Below are 22481 nucleotides of genomic sequence, written 5' to 3' on the forward strand. Positions count from 1 at the left end.
TTAAGATTACTTTGATGGTCCAATAGACCTAAACACAACATACTAGGTGAACATCAGGGTATTTGAATGCATTTCATGAAAGGGTATTAGTGCAGCCCCCAGGCTGGGTTCAGGTTTACAAGTTACCCTCGATCTCACAAAGAAAGGGAACTGAAATGAAACGGTCAGTGATAGATCGTAGATCAGAGTAAAAGAATACAAGATATGTACTTACAATCTTTCCACTAGAAAGGTGATTTAAGTGATTATGTACCTTATTCAAAGAGATCCAAGCAAAGTAGGATTCAAACAGTTTATTCTCATCTGCAATATAATCGCCAATCAAACGAAGCACAGAGCAGTCAAGAAAAGACACGACTCCTAACCACTTGTAAGAAACGTATGAGGAGCGTCTCAATATCTAAAACAAATAATGAAAAGTACATTAAACCATTTTACTGTAATATTTTCTCATCTAAATTGTATTATACATTCACTTTTCAATGAAGCTTTTGATGAACCGAGGTAATAAGCAAAGAAAAACACTGGCAAGACGTTTAGAAACAGGAATAGATTAAGGGAGAGTGAAAAAATATTAGATTTAGACGACATATAAAAGTAATCACGGATCTGAAGAAGAGCAGATTGAAACATAACGGGTACGTTTATCAAAAACTTGCTTTCTAAGCTGCACCCAGGGGCCTCGTTTCCTCGGCCGTGCCCTACTGTTTAAAGTGCGGACGAGCTTCCGCAGTAATATGATTCAAAAATAAACAGTTTCAGTTATAAATGCAGCGTTTATGAATTTCAAACTCAAAAAAAAATAAGTTCTCACAGTAACGCATAAAAATAAAAAGCAACACACAAATAGCAAACAATGAAACAGATGAGTTCTCCGCCGATCAGTCTGTCTGTCTGTCTGTACCGGGTTTCCACGGACCAAACACGGCCTCTTCCTCAGGTAGGAATACCATCGATCTTAAACTGTCTGTTTCCTTTGATGCTGGTGCTTTCTGGACTCCTCTCTGCGACATCATTTGCCAGAAACTCAGCTCGCTTGCCGTCTTTGTTGGCCACTATTACAAGACCTTCGTTTTTCTCAAGCGTCCGTGAAGAGTCTTTGTAAATGTGGCAGGAGTAGAGAAGCTTATATGTCTGTGTGTGTGTGCTGTTTGGAGCATAGGGTCAAAATCCATACTGGAGAAAGATGGAGCTTTTAAGTTTTTAAGAGTCTTTAGAAAATGTCCACCAGCTCACGGTACACGAATCACTGCCAGCAGAATAGAAGGCTTCAAACATGCATTGGTCTAAAGCGTGAAAATGGCTTTTGATGAGGCAGCAAAATCAAAAAAATCTCAACAAAAAAAAAATGGCGTGGGGTGAAAAATGAGGAGGAGGAAAAGCCGAGATATTCTTTGGCCGAGGCGTCCATCGGGGAAATTCACACGCACAGAACTCTGGGGAACCTGAGAGAAGATGAGAATATAGATTAAACTAATTAAAATGTGTCGAAGAACTGCATTGGCACAAGAAATCTGCAACACTATTAGCCAAACACCTCCTCCATCACGTCAAGGAGCCACATCCAATCACTACCATATGGTGAATCATAATAAAATAAATAATAATCCGACCTGTCCTCAGTGAAGCCGTCCATTTCCTCCTCGTCATCCAGCTCCATGTCCAGCTCGTTGTCGAGACAATCGCGGCCGTAGCCACTCAAGACGCTGCAGGTAGGAAACATGTTTACACCATCATATGTATGCACGACCTTTGTTGGATTAGATCAAAAGCATATATTGATCATATTTGTATTTTGTTTACGAGTGTGCTGTGGCTGCTGACCTGACGGAGCGACACGTGAAGAATACGATCCTCTTAAGTTTCTTGTTGTAGAAGAAGTAGTTGAAGGACCAGAGGCTCCCCTCTTCACCAAAAGGGTCCGAGTCCAGATCAGGGTTGTAGCTAAGAACAAAAACAGCAAGCTCAGAACCGGCTGAACTCGAGGATTTTCATCAGCAGCATACATGCTGTATAACACACACACGCTTGTGCACACACACATACCTGTAAATGTCACAGCTCTGCAGGTTGATCTCCTGGTCAATGGCATTCCACAGATCCGGCCCCAGAGAGTTGAACTCCTCTCCCACAGCTGAGAACAGGCTGCCGTTCACTGCATTGGCCACCTGGAGCGAGGTCATAGTCAAGTCATTATTATATTACAGAGTATTTTTTTCCCCCCAGAGGGCAGACTGAGCTACAGAGGAGCACACTGACCCAGTTGAGGCTGGGCTCCCGGCTGAACTCGTGGGCTCGTGCGGCGCTGAAGTCGTAGTCCGGTCTGAAGGACTCGTTGAGCGTGGTGATGAGGTAGAAGATAGTCTTCCTGCAACACTTGTCACTCAAGGGGTTCTCCCCGTCCTCACTGCTCTTCCCCAGCCTGGACAGAAAAATAGGAAAAAATTCTTAGTTAACTTATCCAACTCTGTTATTCTGGTAAGAACCCACACTCTGTGCTAGTCTTCACTGTGGGCTGCAGTACTCACTTTGAAGGGCTGGTGGACTGGGGGGGAGAGAGGGCCTCCAGCACGTGGGGCTCCCCCTCCTGGCAGAACTGCTTGAACATATGTTTATCGTCCCCTGCCATCTTACAGGAGTAGCTCTCCATCCTGGAGGGAAAATGAGATATATATAAATAATACAATACCACATGATCCATATTCATGAGCTAAATGAAACACGTGGGCTGAAAACAAAATACATAGAGCCTGAATGACTTCTTTTATGTTATGGAAAAATAAAACATAAATACTGTAGGACTTTATAGAACGTATTATAGAATACCAGCAATGATACAGACTTCTTTTCTATATTTTTGTGTTGTTCAGCTCCAGCAACCTGAACTGAAAGAGCACCATGACCGCTGACTTAAAAAAAAACATACAGATAGCCCTAGTCACAAGTCAGGGCTAAAGAATCTCATGCGTGTTCCCGTTTGTGGGTCAGACGCCACTGTAAACAGATACGCAAGTGGAGCAGACCGGTGTGCAGTTGTTTATTTTGCCTCCTCCCACCGATGGGTTACGCAAGAGCAAAGGTTACGCAACTTAAGACGGACAGACCGCCGAGACCCTCGCTGGCCTTGCCAGCCTAATTTTAGGGACATTGGTTGGCAGCAAATACCACAGTGGAAACAACTGCACCAGCTTTCCATCCACTCCACAGCTGACCTGCCGACAAAAACACCGAGTAGCGAGGCGACACCGGAGCCGAGTGAAGCTTGTCTGTAGAAAATATGCATCAGCTAGAAGCCTGATGGGTACATTTTTAGATAAAGCCTGCAGCTTGCAGCTCCTGCTGCTATGATGGGCTGCCTCGGTAATCCAGTAAGCAGTCTGAACACCAGCAGCTCTCAGCCATCATGCAGCGTCACTGTACGTATTCATGTGTGCATACATACGCTCCCAATAACACCCTTCACTACAGTCTTCAAATAGCCACAGAGCGGTGTGAGAGGACACCATGTTGTGCATCAGTCCAGGTCACAATCAGCACAGAAGCTCGGCTTCACCACCCACACTCAAAAGGCCTGCGCTCAGACTGGGCTGCATAACTTCACAACCCACTGGCCTTTATGTAACTGCACTCACTGTCACTGCAAGCCCGCTGAAGGCCATACATAGCCCACGTCAAAAACATGCAGCCATTAATATCCGGTATATACTCTATATTTATGGCGTCTAGGTTATCAGTCTGTTATCACAGAGTTGCATGACATGCAGGCACTTGTTTGCCCCATTACCCCCGTTCACCTCACTTCATCCATGACATCATAGCAGACAAGGTTTCTACTGTATAAGAAAAACGTACAGTCAAGCTTGACTACAATGGCTCTTATTTTGGTATAAACACAACGTCTAAAGTCTGTTGATGTGCTACAAAAAGTGTGAGTGTGTTCTGTGTGTGTCAAATCACAACTGAAGCTTGTCTGAGTGAAGCAGACCCTTGGAAAACATTATGTTAAAAGTCTGTAAATACCCTACTTATCCCCTGAAATTAAGATTGCAGACGTGTGTCTGTCTCTCATATATACACATACATACACAACACCGAGGAGCTGTTAATGTTGCAATACAATCTTAAGCTCTAGCTTTGACTCTTTACCTGCCAAGAATGCGAGACTCTCCTGTTTCAACACACAGCCGAGAGCCGAGGGCTTCAAAGCTGGAGCTTTCCAACAGTTTCATTGCGATCTGTGAAAATAAAAAAGCAACATCAAGTTAAATGTTAGTCAACCGTTGTTAAACAAACTTATTTTTTACTGTGCATTTTTTAACATTATAATATGGCAACATACTATAAGATGTCTTTTTCGACACAAACCAAGTATGACTAATCTTGACATACCATTGCCTATTTTTTTTTTTTTTTTTTTTTTTTTTTTTACATACTATAATATAACCTTTTGATTACTTAAAAAGGTTATATATAGTGTGTCGAAAAAAGTCATTTAAATCCGTAAATACTTCATTAGAATTTAACAATAATTTATTACACATGTATACAATTTGAATAGTGCAATGGTTGCCATGTTCGCTCAGTTCCTAACCAACGATATTAGTTAAGGCAGTATAGAAAACATATTTTAATAAAAAAACAACATACGTCTATATAAATAATTGGCACCGGGGGCTACAGCGCCCCCGTGTGGCCCCATTTATAGGTCACAACACCGTTTCCTCTTTCTGTAGACCACTGCCCCTCCCCCACCCTGCTCAATCGAAGTTGACAAATCGTCTTCCTGGTTCAATACGTCGATGTTATTATTTTCACTTACCGGGCAATGTTTTCAGCACACACGGGCAGAAAACAACGGGTTCAACCGTAAAACCGTAGAAACTCTTCTTAACCCAACTGGTGACTCTGTGTGGAGATTATAGCGACCCCCGCTTTGTTGACGACCACAGCTAACGTTAGATAACGGGTTAGCAATGCTAATAAACGTTACCTCACTTCTTCACTTCACAGCCGCGCTATTAATTCGTACTCGAGTTTAAGCATCGTACAAAAGCACTCGGTCGAGAACGCGTTATTCTGAGGCCTTTTTTTAAATTTATAGAAAAACTGCTCTTCCCGATTAAATGCGATGAGATTAAATCCAGAGACTGTTGGCGTCCGTCGGAGTCTGTCTGCAGCGGCATCCCTTTCGACAAAAAGGCTCGTATTGGCTGAAATCAAGTCGCCTTTTTTACCAAGCGACTCGATCACAGTAGTAGCAACTAACGAGCTACCTATCCAAGTAATTTAGCGAAACGGGTCAAGGGTTTTTGCAAATCGTCGATTACGTCAAAAGCACATCTACTCTCATGAAAACAACGGAAACCACTGTGTGGTAGCCCAGCCCCTTTTTGTTTATATACGCCTGGCCAACGTACACGCCTACTTCTACAAATGCCCCCTCGTGATTGGCTGTTCATATGGATGACAACTAATGTGATTGGTTGAATCTTGCTCGGTCAATTCATAGCCTAGAACTGTGTCAAATGTCTTGACTGTTTATCGCAACGCAGCAACAGTAAATTCAGGGTTGTTTTGCTTGTATTTAAGATATGTTTGTTCACTATCTGTCTAGGATTTGCAACAGTCATTTGGAAGCATTGGAATACTTATGCATACGTATACATGCATGTATTCTCAGTCTCTATCTCTGCATAAAACACGTAATATATATTTCCTCGACGTGATCTAGATCTATTTTCTTCATGATTAAATGGTCCAATATTGTCTTTGCGCACCAGTATTCAGATTTTGTTTGTGTCTTGGTTTTGAGGTCACATCTATTTCGCCTTTGCCCTGTGTTGTCAAATTGTATCTCTTACTTTTATTATTGTATCGTAAAACGGCCTGCACTGAACTAAATTGCACGAAATGTGCTGACTGGTTTCAATGAAGTCTTAGTGTAGGCTCAAGCAGCTGATCTGAAGAGATGACATCCATAAAGTAAATAGCAGACTAGCGGAAACTGCTATATTGCGCACAATAATAAATAGGCACCAATAAAACGGTTATTAAAGCATGCTTTTACGAATGTTTATCGGCCCAGTGGCCTAATGGATAAGGCATCAGCCTCCGGAGCTGGGGATTGTGGGTTCAAGTCCCACCTGGGTCGTAATTTAATGTATTTATATACCCTAAAGATACATCCTTGACTGATAATTAGTGTTGTCACTTACTTACTTACACATCTGATAAAAAAATACTTGCTCAACAAAACCATGTAATACACATTAACTGTCACGTTACACATGCAAATAATCACCACAACTTCATAATTTTAACATTTTATTGACAGAAATCACCAAACAGTCATTGGTTTGTCAAGTCTGACTGATATAGTCAGAAACATTGTCCAGGCCTGTGCACTCATTGTCCAGGTACTCTAAGATCACATTACCCCCATTGTACAGGGGAGTTACTTGGTGAGCCAGCAGCAAGAGCAGAGTGTCGTCCATCTGCAGAGCCTCACCTGTCTGAGGATGACATAACCGCAGCTTCTACAAATGGAGAGCAGAGAGGCACGCTGTTAAAGTGTTATTCAACAAATAAACATTATGCTATGCTTCTTGTTTCAGGAATATAATAAAGTATGTTTTAAAATGAATTACACATGGAAGAAAACATGGCTTCTAAGTTTAGCAAAATATGGAATTCCTTTGTTCTTTCGTACCTTATTGGCTATAAACTACAACTATAAACTTTAGCCGTCATGCTTACGGCTGTTTGGTAAAAACTGGTTAACCCAGCTTCAGTTGACTCTACGCTTGCGATGTTACCTTAGCTGTCAGTATATTATTGTTGTTCTTGAGGCTCCCTAAAGAGGCTGCATAATCCACCACTTTCCCCACACTCCATTTGGAACAGAAGAACATGGGTTGGCTGGAGTCTTTGGATTCTTTAGGAAGATAAACCTGAAAATAGGTTCTCTCTGTCTGAAAAGCAAAACAAGTAGTAGTCAGTTGGATAAAGTAATAAACATATTATCAAACTACGATTAATGAAAGGAATCGAGACAGCTAGCATTGTACCTGTGGCAGCCCCTTGACTCCTGCAGCATGCAGCTTCAGTTTCATTAATGCTACCTTGGCTGCAGTTGCACTGCTCTTTGCTCCTCTGCATCCTTTACTTTTAGATGTGTCCTTGGACTCTGAGTCGCCACAAGACAGAAATACAAACACAATCCAAATGTCAGTAGGTTGAGGAATACAAACAGATGTACATTAGTTATGACAAAGACGAGAGCATTTTGTTTAATACTGATCCCATGTGGACAAATAAGGAATCACAGAAGAAATGTTGTCAAGATGGCAACTACCAGTGACGGTACGACATCGTAACTAACCAATAATCTTTTGCACCAGCTCTTTGGTGGCTGCCATTCGAGGCTTTTGGACCTCCAGCTTCTCACACTTGTGATCATCTTGATGACGATGGCTATAAGGCAAGAACAAGAGAAATATGAACCCTTCAGTTTACCGGTTTCATTGATAAAATAGAGATATGCTGTACATAATGTAGTAACCCCTTTCCTTTGACTGCTTCTGTATGAAGTATATGAGCTAGGATCAACACACGTCATGTTGTTTTATAAAAAAGGTTAAATGAAAAGAGAAGTAACTGTAAACTTACGCCAAACAGAAATGTTTTTCACACTGCGGACATATTACCGGCAACAGTTCTTTCCCTTTGCAGTCTTGAAATGAGCATGGATAACTTGTGCTGCCTCCCACAGTCTGGGAAACCCTTTTCACTGGCTCCTGGAAAAAGTCAAAAGAAATATTAAAAACAACCCAGCCAGTATCTAAGTAACTAAGGAACAGAGGAACAAATGTTCCTGTAGTAATCTTATCAAAGGACATTTAGAGTATGTAATCAGAAACACGGTGTACCGCTGAACATGAATGGGCCTCTCTGCTTCTGTGATCAAGGCTGTAAAAAACAAACAATATGAAACACACATTTTTGATGAGGATGGCATAGATTTGGTTGTTAAAGATTTGTGACCAAAATATGTATCAAAATCAGCTTATATAGGGTTGAAGTTACTAGTAATTATGCAGGTAGTAGAATATTGTCTTTCTTGAAGTTGAGTTTTTAGTCAATGTGGAATAACTATTTTATCACTTAGAGTAAGGTATGAATGCTTCCTCTAACTTTGGACATTTCTTGGGATATGTTGAATTCTTACCAGAAAACACCACTGCAGAGCTCACAGACAAATGGCAGGAAATCTAAAGGAAGAATGAGGAGAACAAAATGTAGTTAGTCTCAGAGCTGAACTCAAAAACAAACTTCATAACGCAGAAACTTCATAGCCAACTCTGTCAAAGTCTGTCTATTAGGTACGAGATATTGGGGAGAGGTCTGAGAGTAATGGTGGTAGATAGTGGATTGTAGCTGCTGTACAGTGATGCTGATTCATTTGAATCAGGCAGAAACTATCACTAGTAAATACAATAAAGTTACTTGAGAGCTCAACACAATCTCTTCGCAATAAACCGTTTTATATACAAGCCTTTTATTCTATATAATAACTGAAAACTGGTGTCCAACCATGATTAAAACGGTTTAGTTGCGGTTAGCTTGCTAGCTACCGTAGCGAGCTAACAGTTGCTAACAGCCATATAATAATAAAGCTAGCCAGCTAGCTAGCTGACAGGCTAACCAAGCTAAAGAGCCGCTCGGTGTGTTTCCTATAAACACATACGGCAGAAGAATATCACACGTCAACATATTTGCTTTTTGGTATTCATATGGAGAGGACACGGACCGTTCTGACTGCAGGAATCGATCTGACAATGCTTCCCAATGTCTATTTCAGCCATTAGATAGCCGCTAGTATGCGGATGTCAACACGAACTCTGACCCCAGCAGTGACACCACGTGACTGAGTTTTCACTATGGTCATATTAATTAACATTTTTATTTTGTGGGACAGTATTTACTTTTAGATTAAATTGGGATGCAGGTTTAGTAATACGTTTATTTTTTTATTTTTTTTTACTACCAGAGTGAAAAAGTGGAGGGCGTCAGGTGTCACTACGTCACTCAGGTAATGGTGAAAGGTGTGGTGAAACTAAAGGTGCGTTCACTGGCTGGTTTGAATTGAAAGCACAAAGCCGTTGAGCTGGAAAATCTGCTCGGAACACAACCGCCCGTAAAACATTGTGAAGTAGGACTTAGAGAGGCTGGGAGAGCTCGTGTGCACTTCAGTATACCTTCACAGTTTACAGCTAAAACAAAATGAGCAAAATCGCGAAATTATTCAAGGGGGTCTCCAGCTCGAGCTCGTCGAGCTCCTCGAAGTCCAAACACCACCGGTCGCGGGGAGGACCTTCTCCCCAAGAGGCCATTCACAAACTCCGGGAAACAGAAGAAATGCTGACGAAGAAACAAGACTACCTGGAGAAGAGGATAGAGCAGGAAATCATGATCGCCAAGAAGAATGGCACTAAAAACAAGCGAGGTATGATTTTAAACCTATATCCGTGCACCTGTTTTTCTTTGACACTGCCTTTTATTATGTGCTCCAGCTATTGAGCAGCCTATTGTAAAACTTTAACAATGTTTAAGGGACATATCGCAGTAAAACTTTTTACAAGTATTAAAAAAGAGGTTAGGAACAACAAGGTCCCCAACGCCATGGCTACACATATTTCCCAATAAGATCATTGGCTGACAGTGATTTGTTTTTGTTCAGCAAGTATAACAGGTTTGTAACAAGTGACAGATAAACTAAAAGGAATTTCATTTTATTAATAGACTGTATAAGTGTATCTCCCTGTGCAAGAAACCTACAGTGTTCACTGTGTTTTTCTCAGTTGAATCAGCTCAAAAATAAACAAAGGCAAAACTAAAAATAGACAAAGGGAGGAACCTTGGTATCGTTTGTATCTCAACGAACCAGAGCAAAGGTGTGAAGTTATGACAAAGAATCATACGGTATTTGTTTTATCAGCTGCCCTGCAGGCCCTGAAGAGGAAGAAGCGCTTGGAGCAGCAGCTCACGCAGATCGATGGCACGCTCTCTACCATCGAGTTTCAGAGGGAAGCTTTGGAGAACTCACACACCAACACCGAGGTCCTGAAGAACATGGGCTTTGCTGCCAAGGCCATGAAGAAGGTCCACGAAAACATGTAAGATGGTCCATTAAAGTCCTGGCATGGTTGTATTTTGGTATTGAGCAACACACATCATTTAAATGAAAGTGGAATTAATCATGTGTAATCTAAACCCTTTTATCTCTCTCTTCTCTTAACACCAGGGACATTGACAAGATAGACGATATGATGCAGGATATCACAGAGCAACAGGACGTGGCCCGAGAGATCAGCGATGCAATCTCCGGACCTTTTGGCGAGACATACGACGAGGTTAATACCTTATAGTCCCTCCATCAAAATCAACATTCATAGCATTCACTCTCCTAATATGCATTGTACTTTCAGTGTGACGCCTGCTAAACTTTTACAAAAATGCACCTGACAACACTCCTGTGTGTGTTTTTTTTAGGATGAGTTGCTGGCAGAGCTGGAAGAGCTGGAACAGGAGGAGCTTGAGGACAGCATGAAGAGTATGGGCGGACTACCCAGCGTGCCCAGCTCCAAACTGCCGTCAGCAAAGCCCAGTCACCGCGCAAGTAAGTGCAACGCTATGTTGGACGGCAAATTACTACAGCCGAGACATTACGCATTTCACAGTGTACAAGCCACGTTCACAATGTTATCACCAAATATGTATTTTAGAATTAAACTGCCACTGTTCATTTTCAAGCATGTGGCCGATACTGATGACATAGAAACATTTGCTGCTTTTTTGCATAGGGATTAAAACTTAATACGTTAAGGTTTTTTTGACTGTTGGTCAGACAGAATCAACGATTTTAAGATATTCTTATAATTTATAATTCTATCACATTCATTGTTGACCGTTTCTTTCTTTTTACAGCAACCAAGAAAAGGGTTGAAGATGATGACGACATGCGTATGCTGGCATCATGGGCAACTTAAGTACATTAAAGTAGCCTGAATGTACTTCGCCAGCTCTCTCTTGTGTAAGCTTTAATATTTTTGAAGATTTTTAGGGAAAATGAAGAACATTATATTATTTTAAAAATAAGCTTTCTGTCTATCGACTTGTCATGTCACTTTACAGGTTATATTTATCGAGAAATAAAACATCTTGAAGTGTAGAAATCAACAAACTGTATTTTCCTGTCTTTACATTGATCATTCTTACTTTGCCTGTACATAATGCACTACTTTCATAGCCCTAATGAAGATGTGGATATGACTGATGTTTTTAACTCATAGAAGACAATGCCTAATAAGAACTGTATTGGCTGTAAATAAAGTCTAATTTTGCATGAATGCTGTAAATATATTGGTTTCTTACTTGCATTAACGTTCAATAAAATAATCAGTACCCTATTGTCTCATAATATTTGTCTACTTTATTTACAGTGGCTTGGAAATTATATTTGTTTGGATTACAAAAATAAACCTACACATATTGGTCAATGTGGACTTATATATTCTTTGTAATAAATAATAGATAGATAGTTTTATTAATTAATCCCGCAAGGTGAAATGTGTTCGCTACAGCAGCATTATGATACAGGTAAGCAATCAAAGTAACAGAGTCAAAATAAAAATATTGAGTATAAATATATACAATGAAATAGAATAATGTTAAATCAACTAACTAAACAATAGTGCAAAGTTAAATTAACTAACTAAACAGTAGTGCAAAGATTTTTCAAACAGAGTTATAGTTTTGTGAATGATTTGGCCAGAACATAATATATCTATATAAGTATACCATAAATAACGTAAACCATATTTACGTTATTTATGGTGAGTATTGGACTTGTTAAGACATTTCAGTTCACTTGATATTCATGTGTATTTACATTGTAAAATTACACTTTTATTGTCGTTATCTTACATCCGGAAAGCTTTTATTTTGAAAGATGTAACCTTCTCACGCCGGTTAGCTTAACACTTCTGTAAGCAGGTACAAGGAAGTCCTCCGTACGGCGAACTATAGACGCCCAAAGACTAGCAATACCTGAAAAAACCTGAATCAGGGTTAAGACAGAGTATGGAGGAGACTAAACAACTTCAGACGGAAGGTGAGCCGGTGACTTTACGGTCTATAACTGTAACGTTGGCGTCAGTTGTCAAACAAATGTTGAAGTTTCCGTGGCTATTAAAATTAGCGCCAAGTTAGCAAACTGTTTGCAGGCTAAACATTAGCGTTAAACCGGAATGTGACACGTTTCAACACGCGATATGTCACGACGAAGAAAGACATATTCCACGTACTTCCGTGTGTTATTACACAGTTATTGTGTTAATACCATATTTTATACATGAAATATTTAAAAAGTAATGTTATTGTTTGTTGTCTTCTTGTAGTATGTTGTATTATGAGTTTTATGTGGTAGACAAAAAACACTACAAAGCACATACATTAGGTTGAACTAAATTATTAATCAATTAAGGAATTATTTTATAAAATATCATGGCTAAACTATCAGATGATCAATTGATTGTTTAGGTAGTCTTAAATCACAATTAATTTATGTAATTAATTGACAACACAAATAACCTTGTATGTAAACTATTCACAAGACAATAGCAACTTTTATCAATACTGAAATGTATACATTTAATGACCACAGCCACGGATGCTCCTGGACCAGAGGAGGAGGCCAAAAGGGCCGCCGCTGCAGCCAAGGTGGCTAACCGCCTGCCTGAAGTTCGCCTGGTGGTGCTGGGCTGGAGGTGGCCCGGGAAGAGCCTGACCGGAAACACCATCATAGGCCGAGAGGAGTTCCGCTTGGAGCGGGCATCCGAGTTCTGTGTGAAGAGGCAGACGGAGGTGCTGGGGCGGCAGCTGACCGTGGTGGACACTCCGGGCTGGTTCTCGGCCCAGGACACGCCGCCCTCCTACAAGGAGGAGCTCGTGAGGGGGGCGACTCTTTGCCCTCCGGGTCCACACGTCTTCCTGCTCGCCATCCCCGTCGGCATGTTCACAGAGGTGGATCGCGCTCGCATCGAGGAGCACGTGAGCCTCTTTGGCGAGCGCGTGTGGAAGCACACGATCGTGGTCTTCACCTGGGCCGAGGTGTTGAGGACCATTTCCATCGAGAGGTACATTCGCAGGGAGGGCAAGGAGCTGCAGTGGGTGCTGGAGAAGTGCAAGCGAAGGTACTTTGTCATTAATAACTGCATGTTCGGGGAGCATCCCCAGGTGGAGCGTTTGCTGGAGAAGGTGGAGAAGATGGTGGCAGAGGAGGGGGGCTACTACGACCCAGAGGAGGTGGAGAAGGAGGAGAAGAAACCTCTGGATGAGAACCAGAATCCAGCTCGAGAGGGACGGGAGCTGGGGGCACGGCCCAAACAGAACTCTGTGCTGAGTTTGTCCAAAACCACGGAGGTGGAGCCGCTTTCCAGTGAGTGATGCACACATTTCGGCTTCCAAGAAAGTCAAACTGGAGCCTAAAAATTAGTTTCTTTCTTTTTTTATTTCAAGATAACAGTTAAAGATCATTAGCCTCTAAAACAGCCCTGTTAATAATGCACTGTGTTTTATTGTAGATTAAAACATGATGGACCCGCTCAACCACAACCACAAGAAGGAAAAGGGTAACTGAAATTTTACTGACTGTACAAACCAGTGACTTATTTATTTTTTTAAATCTGTGTATTTTACTTGTGTTCTTTATGATTCTCACTGTGATGACACGAGAGGCCTTTGCCACATATGTTTTCATGCTTCATGATTTATGTTTCCTTTAGTCCTTCAGTTTTAAAGATGTTCTTGTGTGATGGGAGGGATTTAATCTAATCCAAAACAAGGAAGCACAAACTGTTACACGTCTGGCCGTCATCAATTTTAAACCCAATGTGTAAACTCTTTAAAGTCTTGGCGAATACCAACGGCAGAACTGCACTAATAAACTGTTACTAATATTCTACCGATGACTGTTGAGGGAATTTGTTTTTCTTTTGGCGATTCCCATTTGTTGTGACCAAACTGTAAATGCTTTTTCTCGTGCTGCGATGTTTATTACTCTCTCAGTGTACAGTTATAAAGCACATTAGTTATTGATTAAATGGTTCTGTCACGTTTATATCACTGTGGCAGAGGGATATATTTCAGGAAAGGATGCCTGGACACAAAGAGCGAACTATTATAATAACCGATTAATTGTTTAAATTCTTTTTTTAAATCAGAAAAGGGAAATTCTCGCGGCTTTGTTGATTTTCTGAAAGTAAACAGTAAATATCTTTGGGTTTCATAGTGTCTGTTGGACTAAATAAGCAATTTAAAATCATCTTTTTGGGCTTTAGGAGACTGTAATTGGTATTTTTTTAAGATTTTGACAGACTAAACAATGAGCTAATAGAGAAAACAAGTGTCAACCTTAGGACGCCCAAACACTGCTGCTGTTAACTTACTCTTTAAGGGTAGTGTTTGAATGTAAACATAACTCTGTTTACAAGAAAAAAAAACAGCAGGCAAGGTTTATGTTTGTCGAAAAACAATAATCTCGGTGAAACCTGCTGTAGTCTGTTGCTTTCAGTCGGCTACACAAGCAGTAAGCAAGACTCTCCAACTCTTTGTTGTGGTGTACTATTATTGGACAGCGGAGTCAGCTGCTCTGGACAGACCCTCAAATCTTCTGAGGACGCGTGTAACTGTGTTTTTTATAGGCCCTTGATAGCTCACTGTAATGACCACCAGATGAATCGGGTAGTGTTACACCACCATCTGACCATACACAGGTGAACACAGTCGTGATTCGATGCCTTGAACGTATCCCTCTGCTGCAGATCAGTTCACATATACACAGTTACCAACTGCCAGTTTAACCCTGTTGATTTAGTTTTAGTCAACCAACCCTGGTGAAATGTAGGTGTGACGGGACAATCGAATAGGAAACCAGCAAGGCCCCGATGGCCAACTGACTCAAAGCCTTTTATTACGGGGAAGCTGTAGATACTGTTCCTTAAAGAAGCTGTCAGCCTTTTGCATGAATGTGTTTTTACTTAGTAGAGAGTAGAGAGCAAATCCAATGCTGTATACTCAGACATGACGTGTGATAATACTGACGTGTTTGTTGACACTAAGTGCTGAAATATGATACAGGAAAGAGGTCCGCTGTAGACCGAATGTACACTAGTGCCTAAACTCATTCTCTGATTTTTTAAAAGTTTTATTATATTTAGCGGTTTGACAAAAACACGTCTTGAAAAAGTACTTTAACACTGCTACAGGTGTGGGGCATACTGTATTTGATTAAATGATAATTAGCATGTTTTCAAAAGCAACATGGAACCACTAATCAGAACACAGCAGAATTTATTTAATAAAAATATATATAAAGGATGATTGGACACAAAATAAGGTCAGGATATAGCAGACGTGTACAAAAACTGCTATTGGGGCACGCAACCTAATACAAGCCACCTCTGTAGCAGTGTTTGTAATGGTGTTGAGTTACTTTCAAAGTCCAGCATGTGAATCGGGTTACTCTTAAGCAATTAATGAAGGTAACGGAGGCGACTGCTTTTGCTGTAACTTCTGTAGACTTATTGTCTTATTATTATATGTCTTATTGGCCCACACTATTTGCAGTAGGTTTGCTTCTTAGAAATGCTCTGTGTTGTTCTACTAAGCTCAAATAAATGTATATTTTGATCCAACTCTGGGGCCTGTTCCTTGAAACATTTACAGGTAAATGTGCCTCTTTCATTTCCGAATGATCGGTTTGAGGTGAATTTGAATGCCTCGGCTGTAACTACAGGCCATCAACTTTAGAACTATTGGCTTGAATAGAAGAGACAGCTATAAAGCTTACTAAGGCTTCAACTTCATTATGGATGGATAGTTCAGTTAATGAAATGTGGAGAACAAAATGTAATGTTTATGTCCTGTTTTATGCGACCGTCAGTCCAAAACCAAAAGATATTAAATGTATCATCATATATGACAAATAGAAGCAGTAAATCCTCACATTTATAGAGCTGGAACCAAAGAATATTTGGCATTTCCTCTTGGAAAAACTATTAATCAGCCTTTAAAACTAACTGATCACTCCACTAATTGTCTCAGCTCTAAAGATTAAAAACTATTATAATAAGTAGCCTGCATATAAAGAGACATAGATAGTCTTGTTGTGTAAAGAGACAGGAAATAAGCTGCTATCACAAAGTAGTAGATATGTTTCTGTGATGTAATACTTTAGAAGAAAAGGATTCATCTTGTTTTAGTTCCTTTATGGACAGCAGTTGTGTTCTGTGGTTCGACCACTAGATGGCAGTAAAACACCAGGTCACAGAGACGACGGGACACGTTTACAACAGCAGCAGTTATGACCTCGTCTACAATATATTGATAAACTGGATTTGGGGAAAGTAATAGCTGGGTGTCGCAACAATTAACACCCACTTATTGTTTAGAGGCAAAATGTGCAGCGCTTGTCTTTATGTAGCACGCTTCATTACTCCTCGACTCTGTCCTGCAGTTATTGCTCTGGTGCGGAACATTATAGAAGTTTAATTCTCTTGTTGTCCTTTGTGCTCCTGCACGGTCTGTGACAGGGGTGGTCGAACTATTTTCATCGTGGGCCATAAACTGAAAAATATAGGCAAAGGAGTCACGGGCAAAACAATAGTAAGTGCGTCGTTTTGAAAGTTACTGTACAAGCCAAATTTAGCCACAGAAAATGTATTTTCTATCTAAATATTGATTTCTGTTCATGATCTAAGCGCTCACTTAAAAGATTACAATGCAAATCTGTCTAAAATAATAGTATAACAGATTTCTTTGTTTCTCTTCAACATAAACCAGACAGCATGTTTCACTGGGATGCTCTCTGAGATATAGATATAGATGATATAAAGTATACAATAATGCTCTTTAAACTGAATGCTTCATGAAGCTGCAGGGAGATTTCACGCTCAAGTGATTGACTTGCAGAATGATTATTGACAGTCAAAAACTGGATTTCCTCCAAATTAATCAGCAAGATCTTATTTTAATTTCTTGGCATGCATTTATTAAATTAATTATGGTGGCAGAACAATGGATGTCAAGTTCTCCGCTGCTGCTTTGAATGCATATGCACACAAATACTGATTAATGGAACCGTGGAAGTGGTTGTATATTAAATTAGCTCCTTCTCTCCTATAGCGCTGTGGAAATATAACCGAATGTACACTTAAATGAAAAACAAGACATTATACACAGCAACGGGTGCAGGCTACAATAGCACTATGGAGAGGGGGTGTTTGTTTTTAACAACATTGTTTATTATTTCAAATGTAATCAAAACAACAGTTACAGAAATTACAGACAGCGAGCTATGATACTGTGTGATTTTGAGCCTCATTGTGTGTCATGATAAGATAAAACAAGGTCACAGTTCTTGTTTCTTTATATTTAGCTCTGACGATCGGGCCTGTGGGCCAACCCCATAAGTCAGTAACATATCTCAACAACATCACTATGCTGCTATTCGTCATCTAAAATAACATTGTTAGGAAAGTGGGAATTAGAGTAATTAGTCAAGTCCAGTGAAGCAAGTGAAGACTTTTGCTGTTTCCATCATCAAAGTGTTGAACACAAATGAATCCGACCGCAGGCCACTTCCTCTGACGGTGAATATAAAAACACTTGCAGTTTCAGGTGGCCGTGAACACAAGCAGATGCGATAAACACAGTTTAATCAAATTCCTCACACGTTTACTCATGTGTTTTGTTTTTTTTAAAGATTAAATAAAAGAAACCACCTTCCAACCGCATTAAATGCAGAGTACTTCTCTCACTACAGCTACCGCTTAAACAAGTGGAGCAATCCAAACACAATTTTTTGTGGCAGTGAACACAAGCAGATGTGCCAAGCACGCTCGCAAGGAGCATTTCTACGCAGGGGTCAATGTTACCAACATTAGAGGAAGTATCTGTATGCATGAAAAAGCCTGTTAAACGTTATGCTTTTTAAACACCGATGCTGAAAGGAGTTACGAGGAGTCATGAAAGAGGGTTTGAACTCTCACCGAGACCACATTAGATCTCAGAGAGGGTCGTAAAGAAAGGTCTACGTGAGGGTTTTAAACAGCCAGTGAGTCCTTGATTTGGTATTTGTGCATTAATCTTGTGTGCATCTTTGGGTGAGTCAGTGTATTTGGAGGATGAAATGTATTTGTCAGCAGTTGGCTAAACCCCGCCCCCTTAATAACTGGTGCTACTCCAGTTAAACTTTCCCTTCTCAAACCTATGTTTACAATGATAATGTGGCAGATTTACATAGACTGTATATAAGAAGCAGATTTACCATCAAATTGATTTATTATTTTATTAAAACAATACGTTGCTAAGCAATGGACCGTTCCAGACTCTCCATTATATCGTTAGCTGTAATTAGGCTAGCTAATTAGCTGTAATTAAGCTAACTAATTAAGCTAACGATTAAGAATTTTGTAAAAGCGGTCTTTAAAATGCACATGACGGCTACATACATGATGTAGCTTAACAATAAAAGACTCCAGGTTAACACTGCCTTAGGCAGACACAATTGTGTTAGCATACAAGCCATAACGCTACAAGTTAACGTCACAAGTTAACGTCACAAGTTAACCAGCGATCTTTGAAAAACCCAGAAGTTGGTTTAAAAACACTTACCGCCGCCTTGACAGTGTTTTCAGAATTATCAAACAATCTTCTAGCCATCTGGATGAGACAATGTTTCGTCCACTGCAAGATAAAAGCTTATGTTTAACCAGTTTCCCAAATTGCAACTCTGTTTTTAATCCAGGTAACGTTAGTCGGCAGGCTAAGCTAGCGGTTAACATCTTTGTGTTGAATCGGGAAAACAGGTGCAATTGTCTTACAAATTTTGAATATTCAGGAATATTTTTTTATCCATATATTTCATATATATTTCAAAGATTCTTTGGGGGTTCAGGAAATACCTTCAAGTGTTTGTAAACTATCTCTTCAAATATCTCGGCTAATTATTTTGTATGGAAACCGATGGTTAGCTATAGCTAGCTAGCTATCTCGAGTAATTTGTAGCAGGAGTCAGGGCGGAGCTGCTAACGCTAGCCTAAACTCTAATAGCTTCCAGGCTGGCCTCCACGCAGTGCTAACTTTAGCAGTGAACTTTTTAACTTTTAAACTCCACAATGTAATGTAACGCTGCTCAGTTATTAACGCTAGCTAATGTCGCACCTCTTGGTCTTGGAAGTAAGCTCAATTGCTAGCTAGTAGGATGTAAGCTAGTTAGCCAAACACACTTTACTTTTGGGTAGATAAACACACAGTTTAATCAATTAATTTTTTCTAGATTAAATAATAGACACCATCTATAATCAATATACTACAGCTGTAATTAGCTGGTATGTTCTGGATGGTGGTATGGCTGCTGAGGACGTTGAGGTAAACACTTGAAAGAATGATGCTGATTAGTCTTTGGTCTCAATGTGATAAAGACAAGGTGGGAATAAAAAAAATATTCCAGGTGATTGTTATTTTTATGTATTTACAGTGTCAAACTGAATGGGTGTAATATTGCACGTTTTATTTTGCAGTATAATTCTATGGTACTGATCTTAATTGAGTCTACAATCATTGGCGTAAAAGCATGATTTTGTCTTGAGATAATATTCTTAGAAGGATAAGTAAATGTTTGGATTTGTTCAGTCAGAAGCCGTGTGTACTGATTGGTGACAGTAATAATTGGAACAGTATTCATATGTAAAAAAGTAGAGAAAAAAAGGCCACTCATAAAAAATAAAAAGTTGTTGTTTTTCTGTATACAATACCGCTACTCTACAAATGTTTGCCATGAGTTACCTGAATCTGCAAATGTTTTGGCCTTGGTATATATACATATTAATGTGTTGACACGGATGAGTCGACCATAACTTAAAACAGACTAGCCTATGGTTATGCTGGCAACATACTAGAAAAGGAAACCACACTGTAAAAATCAAGAAAAACTCCAATCATACCAGTGTGTTTTGAATCACACAAACGATATCCAGATACCTCAGATTCAAATCAACAAGGACCACCTGTGCAGAGCCAGCTCAAACATTTGCACCCATAAAGCAGGTGGATATCCAATCACTAATGTAAACTGCTCTCTTTTGCATTCACACTCATACACACACACACACACACACACCGAATCACTTACACTTTAGAAAATATATTCAGCATACACACTCACAAGCGCCTGTCTTGTAAATCTGCATTAGTACCACATGTCAAATGAAAATAAAAAATGTGCAAACTCTAGTCAGGAACAAAATGGCACGGCAGTAATGTAAAAATAATGCAAAAATAAAAACACAAAAAATACATAAAATGCTATCCATGATGTGAGGAATCAATCAATGAACCAATCAAAAGAATAAAAGAACGATAGTGTGTGCCCGTCACCCATTTAAAAAAGAAAAAAACACTGATATATTCTCAGTGAACGAAAATCATCTTACACTTCATTTTCAGAAAATGAAACCAGCCAAACATCACAAACTAATTCAACACCGCTGCTGTGATCGATCGCAGTGACAGGACTTCAGCTGGCGTCATATCGCTCAGCTGCAGCCTCTCTGTGCAGGGCAGGCAGTGGAAAAGTCAATTAAGCCTGCTATGGTATTGAAAAGCAATACCGACGTCTGTACAGATACAATGTGCCAGCTCCTGTGAAAACAACATACTGAAAGAAAAATTTAAAGAAGTAAAAACCTGATGGATATACAAAGGCCTATACAGTATAACCCAACCAACAATAAAGTGGTAATCTGTTCACATACTCTGTATTGTTTCTGAAAATATATATTGTATACTTCACCCTGCTCCCCCCCCCTCAACCACACCAGTATCCAGTCTAGGCAGTCAGGCTGTACAATCCCTCCATGGCATCGATGCTGTTCCCTCCCTCTGTCCCCAGTGGGTCAGGTCTTTGCCAACAGGAGCTGAACAATGGGCTTGCCGGGGATCAGTTTTCAGGGTTTTTCCTCACTTTCGTATCGTTGGCTGCTGTATTCCAGTCTCATCTTGCGCTCGACGGGTCGATTCCACAGTCTTAGCGAGTCATTGTGTACACTGATGAGCAGATCCTGGAGGTTCCCTGGTGAGAAGCCCCTGTGGCGCAGGAGGGAGGAGGGGGGGGGGGGGGGGGGGGGGATGCAGACGCCCCCTCCTCCCTCAGCACTGCTCAGACTCGATGAAGCCCTCCTTCTCATGGCCCACTGGCTCCACCTCTGCGTAGGCCGGGTGGCCCGACCCACGGCGAAACTTCATGGCTGGCCACCTGCTTGGGCGTCTCTGCGAAAGGAGAGGACGTGTGCGAGGACAGCGTTTAGGAAGAACACAGTGTCGTCAAGGCTGAGGTTGACCTAAGGAGAGCCGTACTGTCCAAAATCACTCCCTATTAACTATATAGTGACCTATATTTACCACCCGCCATTTGATTTGACTGCCATTTGATTCTATTGTAAGTTCTTTATCATACTATTGCACTGTGTTGACTGTTATGCACCAATCAACAAGCCAACTTCCTTGTATGTGCAAACATACTTTGGCTAATTTGGGTGTCTTGAGTGTGTACAATACTCCGCATTTTTATAGAAGCAATTTAAAGTCGTGCAACTCTAAACCTGTCAGTGATAGCTGTCCGAAATCTCAAATTTCTGCTCACTACAGAGTCAATAATTGAGCGTCTCATTACACAGGGAGTAGTGGATGAGTGAATAAAGGAGTGATTTCAGAAGTAAGCAGCGGCGCTCTGCCGAGTTGAGGTGTCGCGAAATGACACGCATAGAAACACCTCAATAACATGTTTCCTCGTGTTACAAAACCTCAGGCGATAAATCTGAGATGTCTTGACACGTCTGAGATGTATTCTGAGATCAACACTGGTTTCAGTACTTTCATGAGATTCGTTGACAATAAACAATAAACTGTCTTTTCCTTTAAAAACATAAACTATAAAACTCAAACTTAGTATGCCTGATGTTGACTTCACTTAAGAAAGCAAACTCCACATCAGGGAGTTCCTGTGACTGATGATGACCTTGTAATACTGACAATGAGAGCGACTTTGAAACATGAGCGCCTTTGTTTTCAAAAGATGCTTCTCTCCAAACTGCAGCTACTCTGTGAATTCACATTGATTTATTAAGAAGGACTGTGTGCACCAAGTTTCCTCATCCCCCTCAAAAAAATCTTAATCCTTATTTAAAAGTCAGGATGAAGTCAACTTGAAGGATGAAAAGCACCGAGCGCTGAATGAATGTGGTTTTATTTTATATATTTTCTTGCTATTACACTTGAATGTCTGAAGGTTTGAGGAAAAACGTCAAAACTAAAAGCAGTCTGTACACATTGCTCACTTAATAACTCTTTTCTGTTTAGTG

The 22481-nt window shown here is 40.3% G+C and overlaps 5 protein-coding genes and 1 non-coding gene across 8 annotated transcripts in view; 3 read left to right on the forward strand and 3 right to left on the reverse strand.

The window, feature by feature from the left end:
* Positions 1-278: 278 nt before the first annotated feature.
* Positions 279-5379, reverse strand: maf1b (MAF1 homolog, negative regulator of RNA polymerase III b). Its single transcript, XM_076080870.1, has 8 exons — positions 4820-5379; positions 4147-4235; positions 2529-2651; positions 2260-2422; positions 2047-2168; positions 1825-1944; positions 1614-1706; positions 279-1445 (listed from the first exon to the last, which is right to left on the reverse strand). Exons 2-8 carry the CDS (start codon positions 4227-4229, stop codon positions 1421-1423), a joined length of 729 nt encoding a protein of 242 aa, XP_075936985.1. The 5' UTR covers positions 4230-4235; positions 4820-5379; the 3' UTR covers positions 279-1420.
* A 699-nt stretch (positions 5380-6078) lies between these two features.
* Positions 6079-6151, forward strand: trnar-ccg (transfer RNA arginine (anticodon CCG)). The gene has a single exon. It is a non-coding gene; the product is annotated as a tRNA-Arg (tRNA).
* Positions 6152-6311: 160 nt separating this feature from the next.
* zfand1 (zinc finger, AN1-type domain 1) lies at positions 6312-8910 on the reverse strand. The gene is made up of 8 exons (XM_076080730.1): positions 8810-8910; positions 8228-8270; positions 7929-7968; positions 7669-7796; positions 7382-7473; positions 7068-7186; positions 6816-6971; positions 6312-6536 (listed from the first exon to the last, which is right to left on the reverse strand). The coding sequence occupies exons 1-8, from the start codon at positions 8862-8864 to the stop codon at positions 6360-6362; spliced, it is 810 nt and encodes a 269-aa protein (XP_075936845.1). The 5' UTR covers positions 8865-8910; the 3' UTR covers positions 6312-6359.
* On the forward strand, positions 7755-11441 carry chmp4c (charged multivesicular body protein 4C). The gene is made up of 5 exons (XM_076080731.1): positions 7755-9505; positions 9998-10175; positions 10304-10412; positions 10552-10678; positions 10987-11441. The coding sequence occupies exons 1-5, from the start codon at positions 9283-9285 to the stop codon at positions 11046-11048; spliced, it is 699 nt and encodes a 232-aa protein (XP_075936846.1). The 5' UTR covers positions 7755-9282; the 3' UTR covers positions 11049-11441.
* A 573-nt stretch (positions 11442-12014) lies between these two features.
* On the forward strand, positions 12015-14023 carry gimap4 (GTPase IMAP family member 4). Of its 2 annotated transcripts, XM_076080533.1 has the most exons (3): positions 12015-12172; positions 12725-13498; positions 13644-14023. In XM_076080533.1, the coding sequence occupies exons 1-3, from the start codon at positions 12142-12144 to the stop codon at positions 13646-13648; spliced, it is 810 nt and encodes a 269-aa protein (XP_075936648.1). In that variant the 5' UTR covers positions 12015-12141; the 3' UTR covers positions 13649-14023. The 2 variants fall into 2 exon arrangements, with proteins under 2 accessions (XP_075936648.1, XP_075936647.1); XM_076080532.1 differs by lacking the exon at positions 13644-14023 and having other exon boundaries at positions 12725-13506.
* A 5595-nt stretch (positions 14024-19618) lies between these two features.
* Positions 19619-22481, reverse strand: part of plxdc2b (plexin domain containing 2b) — a 77190-nt gene continuing 74327 nt past the window's right edge. For both annotated transcript variants that reach the window (XM_076080438.1, XM_076080437.1), the window contains one exon: positions 19619-21390. In XM_076080438.1, coding sequence (XP_075936553.1) covers positions 21271-21390 — 120 coding nt within the window. In that variant the 3' untranslated portion in view covers positions 19619-21270. The remainder of the gene's footprint in view (positions 21391-22481) is intronic.

This window comes from Anarhichas minor, unplaced genomic scaffold (assembly GCF_050575085.1).
Source record: "Anarhichas minor isolate MPS153535 unplaced genomic scaffold, ASM5057508v1 ptg000074l, whole genome shotgun sequence".
NCBI lineage: Eukaryota > Metazoa > Chordata > Actinopteri > Perciformes > Anarhichadidae > Anarhichas > Anarhichas minor.